We start from the raw sequence: 19,407 nt of genomic DNA on the forward strand, positions 1-19,407 counted from the left end.
GAGTGAGGCTGGTTTTTTCCATGGAAAAGTTGGATCAATTTACTCACCAGTCAGTTGTTTACCAGTGTTAATAGCTGCTTCCAGTAAAATCAATAATTCTTCAAGTGGGGTGGTGTAATCATTCATTCCCTTGTTGTAGACATAAATTATGGCATCGTATAAACCATGGTTCCAACAGAGATGGACAATCTAGAAGAAGAAGAAGAAGAAGAATATTACAAATATATGTTGTTACAGCCATTGCCTATGGTTCCAAAACATAGATTCTGGCATTATACAAATCATGGACAGTCTGAAATCATCATAATCATTTTAACGTCCAATTCTTGAGGCTTGCACATGGCGGGGGACAGAATTTACTGAGGCAGAGTTTCCACTACCGGATGCCCTTCCTGTCCCCAACCCTCATCTGTTTCCAAGCAAAGTAATATTTCCCAACGTCCAGGCATTTTTACATGGAAATGTCATAAATGAAGGACACTGCTTGCATGACAGGTATGCTCTTTTACGACTATCAACACAATGTTAGACCAAAGAGAGATCAAACACAAACACATATGATGGGCTTTGTTTAGTTTCCTTCTACCAAATTCACCCACAAGGACTTTGGTTGGTCCAGAGTGAGAGAAGAAGAAGCACTTATTCAAGGTGCCATGCAATGGGACTGAACCTGAAACCAAATTGTAGCAACATTTAGCATGGTTCCCCTCCTCACCGTGGCGGGGACGCTGGCAATGGGTAGTGTCAGAGGTATGCCGTTGGGAACTTCGGTTCCTGGTAGGGCCACCCAAGGCAGATTGGTCTGACACCGAGTGGTATTAGGGCCACAACCCAGCAGACGGGGCTCTGGTGAAAATCCTCGGAGTGTGTGTTTTGGCAACCGGTGGCTCCTCGGTTGTTCTGTCCCTGCGTCTGCGGACAATCTGCAGCAAACAGGATGTCTCTACATGCAGGATTGTTGGGGACCGCCTGTGAAATTCATATTCCCACGAAACTTCTTCTACCGCCATGGTTCGAGATGCCTCGAGGGTGGTAGAAGAAGCAGACTCAACCCACCCAGGGTGAATGTCGCCACAAGTACAAGTAAGTAAGTATTATATAAATCATTTTTACCATGGTTCCAACAAACATACTGGAAGAGGAAGAATAATACAGACAGATTGTAGCAGCATATAACAATAACATCAACAATCTGGCCATGCTCTCCATTGAAATTACTTACGTGGTGTATATCCAACGTGGTCACTTCAAGGTGGACGATGCACGCTTCCACACTCTCCAGCATTCCTTTGCCTTCGTAATGCTCAACGAAATCCTTCATAACGGTCGGTGGGATGGAACTGAGTTTGTCATCAAGAATGTATGGTTCCAGGCACTCTAAGAACGTGTCTTTTGCAATTACATCCATTCCGAAACGATCGTAAATTCGACCAAATAATATATCACTGAAATTAAAACAATTATTAAAATTTTTTTTTTCTTTTTAATTAACAAAAATAAATTTGTTTCATGTTCTTTGCTTTCTGTAATTAGACAAAAGGAAATCAATTGTTGTCATTGTTTGAATGTCTAAGTTCCTGTACCTGCGAGAGTACTATGAGGTAGAGTTTCTGCTACAAATGGATGACCCCCTCCCGCTGTGGTCAAACCTGCACTTGTTTCGCTAGAGAGCTAACAATATACCAGTCCATTGAACAACAGACAACCCAGAGGTGTTTTATGAGGAAAACTGGGAATAAACAACACTGTTTGAATGAGCCTGTTGTTTACAGTCGGCGGCAAAAACACATGAAGACAAAGAGAAATACAAACTCACACAAACACACTCGAATACACACACACACAGAGTATGGGAAACTGATAGACAGCATCCATCCTGGGATTGAACTCCTAACCATGCAGTTCTGAAACAAAGTTCTTGACCACACAACCATACCAGCACTTAATAATAGAAATTGTTTTATAACTCATTGAAAATGGGAGAAAAGTCCATGAAGATGGTCAAGAAAAGGTAGAAGAAACCATAATTTATGGGTCATTGCAGTAAACAGCATCAGCATATCTAGATACTGTCACAGTCTACCTAGGACTACACTAATATGTACTGTTTTTTTCTTAACAAAGTAGGTTGGGATTTGAGGGAGACTTAGTGGTTATTTCTAGATGGTTGAGAGAAGTATAGAGGTCCTATTGTCTAATGAGGTAGTTAATTTTTAATTACAGGAGAAGAATTTTACTTACACACATTCCAAGCATAGGCAATAGTCTACACACACTGGAACGATACCCTGGGAAAGAGAAGAGGGAGATTCCAGGTATTAGTGGAGGCGGTCCATGCAAATTGTTATTAAGAGTAGAACAAGTAAAAAAATATGTATAAAGAAACATGTAGAGGAGACAATAGTGGCGGAGGTGATGGTCAGTTAAGTACATAATTAGCAGAAAGAATTAACCTGTCATTAACAGAAAAGGTAAAAAAATATAGTCAGTATTCAAATGTATTTTGTACTACTATTATTTCTACAAATGTGGTTAGTATGTCAATATATTTTACTAACCATTACATCTACATATGTGGCCCCTATTTGAATACATTTTACTCACTATTATATCTACACGTCTGGTCAGTGTTTTGATATACTTTGTACTACTATTATATCTACTGAAATTGTAGTTGTGATCCCTGTGTCGGTGGCCCGTAAAAAGCACCATCCGAATGTGGCTGATGCCAGCACCGCCTTGACTGCTTCCGTGCCGGTGGCATGTAAAAAGCACAATCTGAACGTGGCCAATGCTAGTGCCGCCTTGACTGGCTTCCGTGCCGGTGGCACGTAAAAAGCACCAATCCAATCATGGCCGTTGTCAACCTCCCCTGGCACATAAAAAGCACCCACTACACTCACGGAGTGGTTGGCGTTAGGAAGGGCATCCAGCTGTAGAAACACTGCCAGATCAGACTGGAGTCTGGTGCAGCCTTCTGGCTTCCCAGATCTCAGTTGAACCGTCCAACCCATGCTAGCATGGAAAATGGACGTTAAACGATGATGATGATGATGGTTAGTATTTTAATATATTTTACTAACCGTTATATCCACACACATGGTTAGTATTTCATTACATGTCTTTTATTAATAATAATGATAAAATTTTTTTAATTCAGGCACAAGGCCTGAAATTTTGAGGAAGGGGTTTCGTTGGTTCCATCAGTCTCAGTACTTGACTAACACTTCATCTTATCGACCCCTGGAGGGATGAAAAACAAAGATACAATCCCATTAACCCTTTCATTACTGTATTTATTTTGAGATGCTCTGTGTTTCTTTGAGTTACTTTAAATATAACAAAGAATTTAGTAAAATAACTTGGTTATCATTCAGCTAGTGTTAGGAACATAAATTGTGTCTAAGGTTTGGTGGAAGATTTTAATTCAAAACTCATGAAAACAAGACATTTGTAGCCAGAGTCAGTTTCAGCCGGGTTGGTAACGAAAGGGTTAAATATGTACATGAAGAGTAAAAGAAACAAATTTGAAAAACGGTTTCAAAATGCAAAGAGAGGAATAGAAAAATGCCCCTGGAGGTGATTTAAAAGGAAAATAGGTTTAAATTGAAAGTGGTTTACCTGGTAATAGTCTTCCAAAGTTTCAATTTTCCCCTTTTCAGGACAAAACTGAGTCATTGATAAATCCACAAATTCAAACAACAGATTCAACATCTGAAGAAGAAGAAGGAAAGGAAACAAATTGAATACGAAAGAAAAAAGAAAGAAAGAAGAAGAAAGAAGAAAGAAAACCTGTTGCTCGTTTCACTTTGAAGTATAAAAGATTAGAAATAAATGTCTTTTATTTTCTTTCACTTGTTTCAGTCATTAGACTGTGGCCATGCTGGGGCACCACCTTGAAGGATTTTAGTTGAATGAATTGACACCAGGACTCGTATTTTGTTTTTAAGCATGGTACTAATTCTATCAGTCTCTTTTGCTGAACTGCTAAGTTATGGTGATGTAAATTCACCAACACCAGTTGTCAAGCAGTGGTGGGACACACAAACACACACAATAGGCTTCTTTCAGTTTCCGTCTACCAAATACACTCACAAAGCTTTGGTAGGCTTGGGATTAGAGTAGAAGACACTTGCCCAAGGTGCCATGCAGTGGGACTGAACCCAGAACCATGTGATTGGGAAGCAAACTTCTTACCGCATAGCCATGCCTTCCTAGTTTTCAAATTAAATGAAACAAATGTAATTTCACTACAAGAATAAGAAAATGAGTTAAAATTATGGTTGGGTTTACTTTAGGGTTTAGACTGAGGGGTGGAGAGTCCAACACTTAACTAGTTAAGTCCACCCAGTTTATGAGGCTAGGAGGGCATGGTGAGGCACAGAAGGATTAGAAATAAAACCTGTCAAAGAGCAGAGAAGCTTCCCACAGAGAAGCCATGGACAAACTCTACAGAGACAGGCAGATTTTCTAGGAAATCACCCGTTTCCAAGCAAGGTAATATTTCTCCAAGGACATGATGGTGAAGCTTGTTTCACGGCTGTCATGTGATGTTCAGACAGGAAACACAAACAATAACATATACATACATACATGTATGTGCACACAAACACACACACATTCAGAAAGCTTCTTTTAGTTTCCATGCTTAGTGGTATTTCATCCGTCTTTGCGTTCTGAGTTCAAATCCTACCGAAGTTGAGGTTGATGTAATCGACTTAGTCCCTTCCACTAATTTCAAGCCTTCTACCTAGAGTTGAAAGTATTATCATTATTATTATTATTATTATTATTATTGAGTGAGAGAGCAGTGCATGCCATCAAAGTGACACTGGGGTAAAATATATGAAGCCCAATATACCCATCATGACTACCCGTCTGATAAGGGTACACCAGGCACATGCATCACAACCATATGTGCGCGACATGGTGATCTCATATCAAGATAAACAGCACATGACCTTGCAGGTGGGGCCCAGTTAGAATTTTCTTCAGGTCGAGTAACCCATCCCACTCGAAAGGTCTCTGAATAAGGGTTGTTTAAGGAGGTTGAACGAAACACCCATGTTTCCAGAGGTGAATTATTCAAACCCCAAAGAATCCCTCTCAACACACGGCTATAATGCTCCCCCACTACTTCTGCGCGTGATCAGAGATGCACATATCGTCAGCCAATAAGGGACATGGTCATTATTATTATTATTATTGATTGATTGTTGAAACGGCAGGGCAAGATAAAATATCTTGCAGTATTGGATTACGTCCCTTTACAAGTCTGAAATCACGTTTTACGGAGATTGAATGAAAAAGTATAAGGGGGAAATAACTCGCACATATTTAAGTTATTCTACTTTAGATGCTGGAGGAGGTGGGGACTAAAGCGAGAGAGAGAGAGAGACATACACACAGCCAGGGAGTCATTACAGTCACACACTCAACAGGTTTACGACAGCGTTAAGAATCCTGTGTTGTGATGGTGGTGGGAGCATTGATCCCTGAAGGGTGTTCTACAACTATTCGTCATGGGAATGTTTGTAAAGTTTTCCAAAGCTGCTTCAGTCACTGCATTACTTTTACCTATTATCTTTTACTTGCTTCAGTCATTAGACTGTGGCCATGCTGGGGCACCGCCTTAAAGAACTTTTAGTTGAACAACTTGACCTCAGCACTTATTTTTCTATTTTTAAAGCCTTGTACTTATTCTACTGGTGACTTGTTGCCAAACTGCTAAGTTACAAGGATGTAAACAAACCAACACTGGCTGTCAAGTGGTGGGAGACAAACACAGACACGCACACTCAGATACATATATAATGGGCTTCTTTTGTTTTCCATCTATCAAATCCAGTAGAAGATACTTGCCCAAGGTGCCATGCTATGGGACTGAATCTGGAACTATGTGGGTGGGACGCAAACTTCTTACCCCACAGCCACATCTGTGCCTATTGAGCAAAAGAACGAATAAAATCATATCTAAGTGTATGTGTCTGTCGACATGTATCTGCATATGTGCGAATGAACATGGATGATAATATTCAATGCTTGTTGCTTCTTGACTGAAGCAACACTGATGTTGGCATTATATCCAGTTGCTCTGCATCTTCAGGGACCGATGCAATAAAAAGAAATCCTTTACTCAAAAACCAGTAAGGGTCAAAAGGAGCAGCCAGTCATAAAATTCTTCCTCATCCCTTTAGCATTCAGACTACTCCGTCAAACGTGATGCTTATTCATCCACAATGGTTTTCAATGAATCCTGCATTATCTTTGATGATGTGATTGCTTACCATTAGACTGGCATTGTAGGATAGGTGTGAGAGGCCATATCTGGTCAGTTTGAACTTAACCCTTTAGCACTTAAAACGGCCATATCCGGCCAAAAGTATTCTGCCTGTTTTATGTTCAAACTGGCCAGATCTGGTCTCTCACACCAACCCAACAATATCGTTTTAAAAATTAACAGCTACCTCATCAAAATCTCATAACTACAAGATAATGCATGATTAGTTCAAAACAAAGTGGATGAAAAAGCATTAATTTTGGCAGAATAATGCGAACACTAAAGGGTTAAAACAGGTAGAATATTTGGGCTGGATATGGATGGTTCTAATGCTAAAGGGTTAAAATAATTTCCCATCAAAATCCATGCAGAGGGAAACAGGTATTCATTGAATGAACAAAGAAACTTAGCTCCCGATGTATACGACAAGACATGATGATTGGTGGTGGGGTATGTTTGGTCCCATATCTGCTGGATCAGGGTTGATCTAGGGTCATACAATAACAGCATGTTGACAATATGAAAACAGGGAAAAAAAATAATAAAAAAACACGTACTAAATCTTTCACAATGCCTTTTCGTTTTCTAGAAGAACCGACCAGTCCAACAACAGCTTTAGCCTTTCCTTCATAGAAGGACAGAGCCAAAGCAAGGGCACTTCTGTATTTGTTCTGTTTCACAAGGACCTCAATTCTCTGTAAGAAGAAAACACAACAAAACATTGACTATTTTCAAATGATGTTCTCAAACGTAAGATTTATGTGAGGGTTTTAGGCAAGACTGGATTCAGACGTAGGTAAGATTATATATAGCTCTAAATAATTATATATCCAACTAGCAGTATTGCCTGGTGTTGCTCGGGTTTGTAAGGGAAATAACTATATAAGCATTTTTAGAGAGTTACTTCCCTTATATAAACCGAGCAAAAAATGCATTAAAAAAACGAACAAATGATGGTAAATTTTTTTTTAAAATCGTAGACTCATCGTAGATGCGCACCAATACCCAGAAGGGCTTGATATGAATCACGACTATAAGATACCCGCTTTTGGTTAAACTGCACCGCAAAATGTGGGAGTAGTTAGGAATCTAAATCAGAGGAGACAAACTCTCACACACACAACTTCAGTTTTATATATAAAGATGACTGTTGCCCATCATTATTTATATAAACCACTTTCCATGAGAATACACCCCTTATGCCTCCTTTTGTTTATCAGGCTCACAGTAATGAACCCAAAACTCATCCTGAGTTAGGAAAGGGGTCTTGTTTCATTAGGATAATGCTCCCACAGACAAGCCCTTGGTGTCAACGGCTGCTGTGCATGACTGTGGCTTTGAACTGGTTTATCATATTCCCCATTCTCCTGGCCCCATTTGACTATCAATTGTCCCCAGACATGAAAAAGCATTTAGCTGCAAATCAGTATTGCATTGATGATGAGGTCAAATCTGCTATTAATGACATTTTTAGACCAACAGGTTGAAAACTTCTTCAGCATTGGGATCTAAGCATTGCAACACCAATGGAAGAAGTGTGTGGATTGCTATCACTTTTCAAGTTTTGAGTTTTGGATGAGTTCACCCAAAATTCAAAATTTGAAAAGCAATAGCAAAACCGGTTATCATGTTGGTTATTATTTTGTATAATATGGTATAATACTTTTGCTATTAGGATATATATCATCATCATCGTTTAACATCCGCTTTCCATGCTAGCATGGGTTGGACGATTTTGACTGAGGGCTGGCGAACCAGATGGCTGCACCAGGCTCCAATCTTGATTTGGCAGAGTTTCTACAGCTGGATGCCCTTCCTAATGCCAACCACTCCGAGAGTGTAGTGGGTGCTTTTTACATGCCAAGAAAAGAAATAAAATGTAAAAACACAGAAGATTTGTTTTACAAGACTAAAGAATATATCAGAATCCTAATAGCAAAATTATTATATATATATATGAGTGTGTGTATGTATATATGTATATAAAGGTTTATAGAGGTCATGTTTATATATTGGTTAGAAGAGGCATACATTTCAAACTAATTTCCTGAAAAATAGGAACATAAGAGAGGGTCATACAGAGATAGAATACGTACCTCCATCCATGACCTCACAGAAAAGACTGTAACAGATTCAGTTCCTAGTAGAAACAGCTGACCACCATGGCTGACCACAGACTGATAACACGCTTGTTCACCAGCAAATGCCTGATATGAATAAAAGGAGAAGAAAGAAGTTTTTCATTTAGCCACTTTGTGTGTGTGTGTATGTGAGTGTATTATATATATGTGTATTTATTTATATCATTCTGTGTGTGTGTGTGTGTATGTATGTATGTATCTATCTATATATGTGTGTATATATATAAAGTAGATTTCATTGAGAAGATATATGAAAATGGTTTAAGACGTAAACAGTTAACTGTAACTTAGACACTCAATATGGAAACAAGGTAAGTTGTGAAATTGCTGAAAAAATACCCCCAAAAAACCAATAGTTATTAATTACAAAAGCATTACTGAAATGTATGCACAATGATTATTAGAATAAATTCTTTTAAATTTCAAGTATTATATATACATATGTACACACAGACACACACACACAGAGGCCTGACTGTGTGGTAAGAAGCCTGCTTCCCAACCACATGGTTCTGGATTCAGTCCCACTGTGTGGCACCTTGAGCAAGTGTCTTCTACTATAGTCTTGGGCTGACCAAAGTCTTGTGAGTGGATCTCATAGATGGAAACTGAAAGAAGCCCATCCTATATGTATATGTATATCTATGTGTGTGTGACTGTGTTTGTCTCCCACCACTGCTTGTCAACCTATATTGTTTATCTACATCGCCATAACTTAGCAGTTTGGCAAAAGAGACCAATAGAATAAGTACCAGGCCTGAAAATAATTTAGTACTGGGGTTGATTTATTCGACTAGAAATTCTTCAAGGCAGTGTCCCAGCATGGAGCACTGCTTGTCTAATGACTGAAATAAGTAAAAGATAAAAGATATATATATATATTTATAAATAAGGATAATATCAATATTTAAATATTGATATTATCAAGTGGCCAGCATGGGAAAAATACCATACAAAGGTAATAATTTTTTACAACTAAAAATAAGGGTGTCTGAGAGACACCACCATGCCGAAATAGCAGTCAAATCCCTGACTCTAAAAACCACGTTAAATGTTCATATCGCACCATGAGATAAAACAGAGGGACAAAATAGACTAGCAAGAAATATTAGCAAAAAATTCAGTAATATTTTTTGCTAGTCTATTTTGTCCCTCTGTCTTATCTCATGGTGCGATATGAACATTTAATGTGGTTTTTAGAGTCAGGGATTTGACTGCTATTTCGGCATGGTGGTGTCTCTCAGACACCCTTATTTTTAGTTATATATATATACATAAAATATTATATATAAGTTCAATTTGTAGAGAGGAGACTGTGCTGGTGATGATGATGATGATGGTGTTGGTGATAAAACATAATTCTTTCTACTGGTTTTCTCTTTTTTACTCAGTGAGTGTAGAGAAAGACCTGTAGGTACAGCATCATGAAATGGTTGAGAATTTCACTTTCTAAACAAGTGGTTTCAAGTTCAATCCTTTTGCACAGCACCTTGGCAAAGTGGCTTGTATTATATGCCGGCCAACCAAAACCCTTGTCAGTGGATCTTTAATAATATAATCCCCTTAAAATTTGAAATTGCAAGAACTTGGAGCATGAATACTGTAAAAGTTGTGCCTGAAATAATTGGTGCATTAGGAATTGTGAGGAAAGATATAGAGAAATGGTTGAAGAAGATTGGAATAGAATGTCCTGTAGAGCTTCTACTGAAAGTTTGCCTCTTAGGGACAGTAAAGATTATCTGGAGGGTCCTAAGCACTTGAAAGACTATTGAAATCTTGTGGACACCTAAGGTTACAGGTAGTAACCCGCTACCCACATAAATCCTACCAGGAATAACGAACCTGAGCCATAATAATAATAATAATGATGATAATAATAATAATAATAATTCTTTCTATAATAGGGAGAAGGCATGTGATTTTGAAAGAAGAAGCTAGTGGAATGCATCATCCCCCCCAGTACCCAACTGGTACTTATTTTATCAGTCCAGAAAGAATGAAAGGCAAAGTCAACCTTGCCAAAATTTGAACTCAGAATGTAATCAGTCAATAATAATAATAATAATAATGATAATAATGATAATAATGATAATAATAATAATAATAATAATAATAATAATAATCCTTTCAACTATGGGTACAAGGCCTGCATATGTCATTAAACATTTTACTTAGCTTTTTTTTTTTAAATAATAACAGGTATCACTTTTGGAAATATTTAAATGTAATTTCTTCTGTACTTTTTCTTGGAGAGCATCGAAAAAGAAACATTTTGATAGCTTATTTGTGAAATTTAGATATTTTAGTAAAAAATATGACAATCTGAATGGTCAATGAATAGGTTGAAAACCTTGCCTAATTGACCTCAATGAATAATTAGCCAGATTTATGATGCCATATCTTTGAAACTGAGGTGATAATCATCTTCAAATAACACAAATTAATAATGTCCATGGGAAAGCAGTTGCCTAATTTTCTTTTTCAGGCTCTTGAAAATGAAACATTTTCGGCAAATTTTAAATATTTATGTAGAGTCTGTTTTGTTACATGCAACAGACTGCCAATTTTGTGGTGTTCTCAGACATTGCTGGTACAAAAGCGCAAGCCACAGGCATTTGAGTTTTGGCACATTTGTAGTAGGTATATAACTAAATAAATCCTGAGATTTTAGGACATGACACCATTGCAATAAAATTTTAATGGCCTATTAAAAATGGCTATAAATGGTGAAATTTCAGGGTTAGGGTCAGAAATAAAAAAAAAACACCTACATAAGTTGAATTTTCTCTATTTTGATGGGGATTTTTCTTTTTTTTTTTTTCACCCATAGCCTTGGAAATGATAGGAGAAAAATTTTTTGAAAGTTTACTAGTTATTTTCATGTAGACCGAGATTAGGAAACAAACAAAATGTGAAAACTAATTTCTTACTTTAAGCATTAAAAGCATAAACTAAAAGCATTAAAAATGCTTGTAACTTACAGCAAATATGTTAGTAAGAGAAAGAGGAAAAAAACCTAAAGTGAAATTGAAAACCCTACCACAAATTATTCAACTGTATTCAAAATCAGAAATAAAAAAAACCCCATCACATTGGACTTTTTTATTCTATAAAATAATATTCATTGCTTAACCCTTTCGTTACCAAACCGCCCGAAAAAAATTTTGGTTAATGTGACCAAGCCGCCCAGAACCACTCGAATTTACCTATTCATATTTAAATGAGAATATCAGAGCAAATCTCTTTAGTACATTCGTGAAAACACGTATTATACTTCGTAAAGAGTTCAACTACAGTTTTGTACAAAAATCGAAGTGTAATTTTAATTCCGTGAATTTTGGGAGATTTTTTTCCGAAATTTGTTCCTATTGTGTTTTCAAAATTTGTAATTCTGACAAAAAATGGATACGAATTTCATTATATCAAGCAGCGAGTCAGAATTCGAAGGATTTTCTACTGAAGACCTTCATAAATCTAACTCTATGACTGAAAAAAAAAAAGCATGTGGTATTTGATAATGAATCTGATGTTTCATTTTCCGAAAGTGAAAACAGTGAATCCGAGAGCTCCAACAGCAATAAAGAAAATGAATTGGCACCTGAATGGAGTGAAAATTTAAAAACTGTTTCTTTTGGTGATTTTTCTGAAGAAACTGGACCAAGCCACAGACTTTCCCAGGAGAGTAAAGCCTTAGACTATTTCTTTTTATTTTTTCGAATGAGCCTATTTGAAATCATTACGGCGGAAACAAACCGTTACGCTAAATGTAAACAAAACAAAAGAAAGGATACTTTGTAGTTTCCCACAACCTTAAATGAAATTAAGGCTTATTTTGCCATAAATATTATTATGGGTATCAGAAAGTTACCCAGAATAACAAATTCTATTGTAAAATTTTGTTGTATACCCAATTGAATATTAGCTAATAACCCATTTTCTATAGCGATGTTTGAACAAAAATTTTAATAATTTTATATATTGTTGAATTTACCTGTATCTACCTGCAATTAGAGTCACTTTGTGACAAAAATTATAGTATAGAATTGGTTGAGAACATTTCATTAAATTATCTTCCAAAAATCAGATTAATATATTGATAAACTAGCAGTATCGCCCGGCGTTGCTCAGGTTTGTAAGGGAAATAACTATAAAGCATTTTTAGAGAGTTATAGCCAAAAAATAGCAAAAAAATGGAAAAAAATGATGGTAAATTTTTTTTTTAGTTAAAAAGGTGGAGTTGCGTCCCCTAGACAGTTTGCGGTTTGTGTTTCTGATTCTCGACCCCATGTCGAATTTATCGATTTTTTTCAGAACTGGGGGAACTTTTCAAAATTTTCGCTGCGTTAGTTTTGAATTATGACATTGGGCTATGTGTGTGTCAAGTTTCATCAGAATCGGTTGAAAGCCGTGGTCAGGGTGAGGGTACAAGCAAACAGACACACAGAAACAGGCACAGACAAACTGCCGTTTATATAGAGAGAGATAAAAAAGTTATAGTTGTTTAATGAAACCAGACTAAATTTATGATTACGTTAGAAATTAATTGAAACACATTTGGTCAGAAATATAGTAACGAAAGGGTTAACGTAATTTTTATGAGCAAAATTTGACCTAACCCTAAGTAAAACAAAATTTACAGGTAGAAGAATACCTGGTGTGTAAAATTCGGATGTTGCTTTCCACACATTAAAATGGCAAGAGGGACTAAGACAACATTCTCAGTACAACAATTTCAAGCAAATTTTGGGATCAGGAAGACTTACGTAGCTCAATTTAGAGCATTCTTTTGTAGAAATAAATGTTTATCCATTTCTTGAAATTCTGGCTCAAATTCAATATTTGAAGCCTTGGATCCATTCATGTTCCGTATGACCCCTCAACACACTACAACACATCAGTGAGATTGTTAGAGTCAGTATAGCACCTTCTTTGGTTTTGTGCTTTTTCGCCATATTGTGGCCAGATTCAGCAATGGCTGTATTGAATTTGTGAGAAATTTTGCTTTCTTATGATATAAAGCTCTTGAAGAAAATATGTTGTTTTCTAAGCTACAGTTCAACAGTCAAAAGAAAAAGTGGGGTGGAGGCAGGCTTTGTGAGTGGTTGGAAATACCAGGGTGATTGAGGGACCCTGGCATGATATGTAAATGTTGGATTTTTATGAAAGCTATATGAGAAGAAAGTTCAGATCTTGAACTTTCAAATGATATATAATTTTCCATGGAAAAAAAATGTGTTTTCACATGAAAATGATCCAAGAAAAAGTGTGTTTCTCTGTGGTTAAATTGTGCTTGTGTCTCTTCTACAATACTCTCTAGTAGACAAGGGTTTCAAATTTTGGCACAAAGCCAGCTATTTTAGGGAAGTGGGTTAGTCGTTATATCAACCCCAGTACAGAACTGGTACTTATTTTATTGACCCCGAAAAGATAAAGTCGACCTCAGTGGGATTTGAACTCAGAACGTAAGGACAGAGAAAATGCTGCTAAGCATTTTGCCAGGCATGGTAACGATTCTACCAGTTCACCACCTTAGATAATAATAATAATAATAAGTTTTTGACCCACAAATAGTTAAGAAGGAATGCAAAAAAAAAAAAAAAAAAAAAAAAGAATAGACACACCCAAGCTTCTTTAATACAAGATAGCTTAAGTGTGGGAAAAGGAAAAAGTGAAGATAAATCCAATTATTGTTGGGACCTTGGGGACAATACCAGAGGGTAATGAGAGGAAAATGGTAAAAGAATGCCCAGTAGAGCTATTGAAAAATTTTTGCTTCCATGGCACTGCCAGAATCATCAGGAAAGTATTAGATAATTGTAAAGAACTGAAAGCATGGTATGATAGGCTGCAGGATGCAAGCCTGCTACTCACGCGAGTCTCCTGGAGTTCTGATAAAACCTGAGTCAAAATAATAACAATAATAATGATAATGATAATGATGATGATGATAAATAATAACCAATTAATAATAACGGTAATGATTTCCAAGTTTGGCACAAGGCCAGTAATTTCAGAGGTTGGGGAGGGGGGTAAGTCGATTATATCAACCCCAGTGCTCGGCTGCTACTTATTTTATCGATCCCAAAAGGATGAAAGGCAAAGTCAATCCTGATGGAATTTGAATTCAATTATATGAAAAGGTGGACAAAATGCTACTAAGCATTTTGTCTGGTGCGCTTATGATTCTAACAGCTTGATGATGATAAATGATATTTTTTTTTATTGGCCACAAGGGCCAAATATATAAAAAAAGAGACAAAACAACAGAAGGAACAAGTGGGGCTTAGCACAAAAATTCATGTATACAAAAAAACAATAATAATTAACAACAAAAAAAATCAAGCAATGAAATTCCTTAAAGTAGGAAGTTCCACCCAGGGCCAACCAAGGAACCCCACACATCCTACTCAACTTGATCACCAAGGCTATCTCAGGTAGTTAAGTTAAGTTAAGTTAATTTTTTGACTCAAAAAGCAAGGCCATGTAGGGGGACATGGAGTTATGTACAGGGTGGTGTTCATACAAAGAGTTCAGGCCATTTCTGGTCAAGGGAGACTTTGAACCGAGCGGTCGTCGGCATCTTCACCATCTCGTCTGGCAGCTTATTCCACGGATCCGCAACCCGGACGGAGAAAGCCCCTCTCCTTCGATTGAGATGAAATCGTCGCAGATAGAGCTTTTCGGAGTGACCCCACAGCCAACGTTTTGGAGCAAGAGTGAAGAACAGCTCTTTCGAGAGGTTACACTTTCCGCTTATGATGTTGTGAGCGAGAATGAGATCACCACGGCGGCGGCGTTTTTCTAGAGAATGAAGGTCAAGCGTCTTCAACCTTTCTTCATAAGACAAATGCTTGAGACCAAGTACCTCACTCCTCAACCCTTCCGACTTACAAGCTTATGTTCAGAGCAGGCCCATTCACATAAGCAATCGTTGCCACATTCACTGTTCTTGTTGCTGCAGTTGCTTCCATCTCTTTCGCCCAACCATCTCCTTTCCCTCCTTCCCTTCATCTGCCTTGATTATCATAATGTTATTGTTATCGTAGCCTCTGCTATCACACTGTCCAATCGATGTACACACATTTCTCATGAGAGGAAGAGAAGGAAGAGGAGGGAGGTCTTCAGCTGTAAAAGGTATCCTCAAAGGAAGAGTTTCTCTTTCAAGCTCAACACCACCATCTTGCAATAGGTTCTATTTTAAAATGCCAACAGTGAGTTTTTCCTTAATTATTATTTTGGGGGGCAAAAATATTGCACCTTATGGGGAAAAACAAACAAAGAACAAACAGGAATGAACTGAGAGTATTAAGGGCCCTTTAGAATTTAAACTGGCCAAAAGTATTCTGCCTGTTTTATGTTCAAACTGGCCAGATCTGGTCTCTCACACCAACCCTACAATATCGTTTCAAAAATTAACAGCTACCTCATCAAAATCTCATAGCTACAAGATAATGCATGATTAATTCAAAACAATGTGGATTAAAAAGAAGCATTAATTTTGGCAGAATAATGTGAATACTAAAGGGTTAAGGGCCCTTGGGCATAACTGTTTACTGGGCTCCTTCGAATGTATGTTTTAGTAGAGTGCGGGCCCCTCAGAGCTCCGGGCCCTTGCTCAGTGCCCAATTGACTGACAGCTCAGTCCACCCCTGGTAACAAATTACAACAAAATTTCTACACAAAAAATGGCACCAAATGGGTGAAAACAATTTCAAACAGGATCTGCTCAGTGTGATTGAAAACATGGCTGACATATTCCACAGTAAATATCGTAGTAATAAAAATAACAATAATAATAAATAAAAGAGACCCTGTTATATTTACCAGAGCTTCACTGACGTTTCCTCCTGTTGCTAAAGACTTGAAGTGACTAGATCCATAAACCAGTTGGACATCAGCAATGTCAACGATCTGAAGAAAAAAACAAACAGCAAGTTTGGTTAGTCTACATTTTATTCTATCTAAATATAGTTTATTTTTTTTGTATTTTTACATAGCTTAGTTGTGGAGGCGCAATGGCCCAGTGGTTAGGGTAGCAGACTCGCGGTCGGAGGATCGCGGTTTCGATTCCCAGACTGGGCGTTGTGTGTGTTTATTGAACGAAAACACCTAAAAGCTCCACGAGGCTCCGGCAGGGGATGGTGGCGATCCCTGCTGTACTCTTTCGCCACAACTTCCTCTCACTCTTTCGTCTGTTGGCCTGCTCGCTTAGCCAGCGGGATGGCGTCATTTGAAGGCTAAAACAATGCGAAGCGCATTGTGACCAGCGACGTGTAGCAACATCTGATAGCCTGGTCGGTCACGGTGATCACATAGCTTAGTTACAGGAAGGCATATTGCTTGGTGGTTAAGGTGTTTCACTCCTGTCTATAGGATCATGGTTTCAATTCCAAGAATGGGTGGTCCATTGTGTTCTTGAGCAAAACAATTCATTTCATATTGCTGTAGCCCATTCAGGTGTAAACGAGTCATCGTGCAAGAGCTTGAGACGTTTAACCCTGCGACAGACCAGCATCTTGCTCAGCAAAGGGGTCTAGTGTTGTCTTCTCAGTCCTTTATATGCTCTCTTTACTCTTTTACTTGTTTTAGTCATGTGACTGTGGCCATGCTGGAGCACTGCCTTTAGTCGATCAAATCGACCCCAGGACTTATTCTTTGTAAGCCTAGTACTTATTTTATCGGTCTCTTTTTGCCGAACCGCTAAGTTACGGGGACGTATACACACCAGCAACGGTTGTCAAGCGATGTTGGGGGGGACAAACACAGACACATATATATATACATATATACGACGGGCTTCTTTCAGTTTCCGTCTACCAAATCCACTCACAAGGCTTTGGTCAGCCCGAGGCTATAGTAGAAGACACTTACCCAAGGTGCCACGCAGTGGGACTGAACTTGGAACCATGTGGTTCATAAGCAAGCTACTTACCGCACAGCCACTCCTGCGCCTATGCTGCGGAAACTGCATGAAGCTCAAGGCCTGTGATTGCGACAGTGCTTAAGACAGTCCTGCAGAAGGATCTTTTACCATTATTCCATGCTTTTCGTATGCAAGCCGGTGGGGCTCGCTCTGAGCACTCTAATTTTTTCATAGTTCAACAAGGAAGAGCTATGTCCATGATACTTTCTTGGAAAATACAATTTGCAACTGGAAAAAAGTTTCATTAATATACAGAAAAGGGTTTGCACTAAATTGGATGGGGATTAAGGAAAGGAAAGGGGTGAAGAAGAAAAAAGCCACAGCAATGAACTTACTTCTAACTCTTCTTCGGACTTCACATCTATAACATGAATCTTTTCTGTAGTGTCCAATGTAACTAGTGTCCTTGGGTTCATCCACTGGCAAAGTGAATGGTTTGAACAAGAAGAGGAAATATTTAGAACAAAAAAAACAAAAAAAATCATGCATACATACAAATGCACACACACACACACACACATCTATATATATATATATATATATATATATATATATATATATACATACATACATACATATATATATGTATGTGTATATATATGTATGTGTGTATATATATATATATATAGAATTGTGCAGCTATCTCAAAAAGCACCTCTTACGGGCTTGGCTAACAGTCCACATAGTAATCTTATAGAGAGAAGTGTAATGTAGAGTGCTTATGCAGATGAAACCCAGAAGGGCCAGTCAATGAAATGATTTCATGACAAGTATGACCTTAAAAGTTAGGAGATATGAGAGTGAATATATATTTATTTAACTACACATCCTTTGGATTACAGCCGTTTCACAACCTCTCCATAGAGTATTAATTTCAGTGCAGAAGAAATTATGCTGAGATGTTTACATTGTTTTACAGCAGGATACTCATCCTGCTGCTATCCCTTACGTATTTTACAAGCAAGCATGATAAAGATGAACAGAATCATTTAGAAAATTCAAGCTGATTGTTACTCATGAATAGTCTATCAAACATCACCTAGTTAGCCCATCATCATGATGTATCCAGCTTTCTACAATTTCTATTACTACTACTATAACAGTCAACAACTCCTTTCAGCTAATATCATACTGTATTCGGAGCCCTGTACTAACCACCATGCTCAGTCTTTCCCGTGGCTTTCAGATCCCCTTCTGACAGCTGTGATGCTTAAAAACAAAGTAAAAGGCCATCCAGTACTAAAATTCAAAGATAAGAGAAATTATTTTACTTACAGTTATCGAAAGAAGTTTGTAAGGTAGTTCCATTTTCTGCAAACCTGAACAGCGGATATCTTGGGCATTATTGCATATCACCTGAAATAGTTGGATTATAGGTTACTGATGCAATTTACCTGTAATCTGTTGATGACATATAATGAGCAAAAAGTTACCTGTAATAGTTCTTAATAGTCTATGTGACAATACCATTATACAAATACTTGGTATCTGCAATATTGTTACCTGGTGCAAATAGGATACATATATATATACATATATATATGTGTGTGTGTATATAAACACACACACATATACATACGTGCATACATATATATATGCATACACATATATACATATACATACATGCATATATATATATATGTGTGTGTGTAAATATATATATATATATATAAAGAAATTAAAAAAGGAAAATACACACACTTTACATAGTTTTAATATAATTTTTGAATATACCAACCGGTTTCGCTTTAGCTATTCATGATATTATCGTTTACTTATTTGAATATGTATTTTCTTAAGAAGAAATTTTTTTATACACATATATACAAACACATAAATGCATGCATCCATATATATATATATATATATATTATATATATATATATATATATATATATATATATACATACACATATATACATGTACATATGTAGCTATGAAAGATTAAACATGTAAAATGTAAAAATAAAATTTTAAATGTCAAAATATATATTTATTATTTATCATAAAATTCATATTGCTTGGCAGCTTATCCAAGGAATAAACTTTCTTTAAAATAATAA

The 19,407-nt window shown here is 37.1% G+C and overlaps 1 protein-coding gene across 4 annotated transcripts in view; it reads right to left on the bottom strand.

Annotated features, from left to right (window-relative positions):
- The window catches only part of LOC115222842 (vacuolar protein sorting-associated protein 8 homolog), a 69,600-nt gene that overhangs the window by 30,227 nt on the left and 19,966 nt on the right, over window positions 1–19,407 (bottom strand). For all 4 annotated transcript variants that reach the window (XR_005003319.1, XM_029793181.2, XM_029793182.2 and 1 more), the window contains exons 14-22: window positions 18,620–18,700; window positions 17,680–17,763; window positions 16,246–16,332; window positions 8,377–8,487; window positions 6,838–6,975; window positions 3,622–3,714; window positions 2,242–2,288; window positions 1,223–1,445; window positions 48–189 (exon numbers count right to left, since the gene is read on the bottom strand). Coding sequence is in view for 3 of the 4 variants with exons in the window: in XM_029793181.2 (XP_029649041.1) it covers window positions 48–189; window positions 1,223–1,445; window positions 2,242–2,288; window positions 3,622–3,714; window positions 6,838–6,975; window positions 8,377–8,487; window positions 16,246–16,332; window positions 17,680–17,763; window positions 18,620–18,700 (1,006 nt within the window). In the remaining variant the exon portion in view is untranslated. The remainder of the gene's footprint in view (window positions 1–47; window positions 190–1,222; window positions 1,446–2,241; window positions 2,289–3,621; window positions 3,715–6,837; window positions 6,976–8,376; window positions 8,488–16,245; window positions 16,333–17,679; window positions 17,764–18,619; window positions 18,701–19,407) is intronic.

The sequence above is a fragment of the Octopus sinensis genome, linkage group LG21 (genome assembly GCF_006345805.1).
Source record: "Octopus sinensis linkage group LG21, ASM634580v1, whole genome shotgun sequence".
NCBI classification, from domain to species: domain Eukaryota; kingdom Metazoa; phylum Mollusca; class Cephalopoda; order Octopoda; family Octopodidae; genus Octopus; species Octopus sinensis.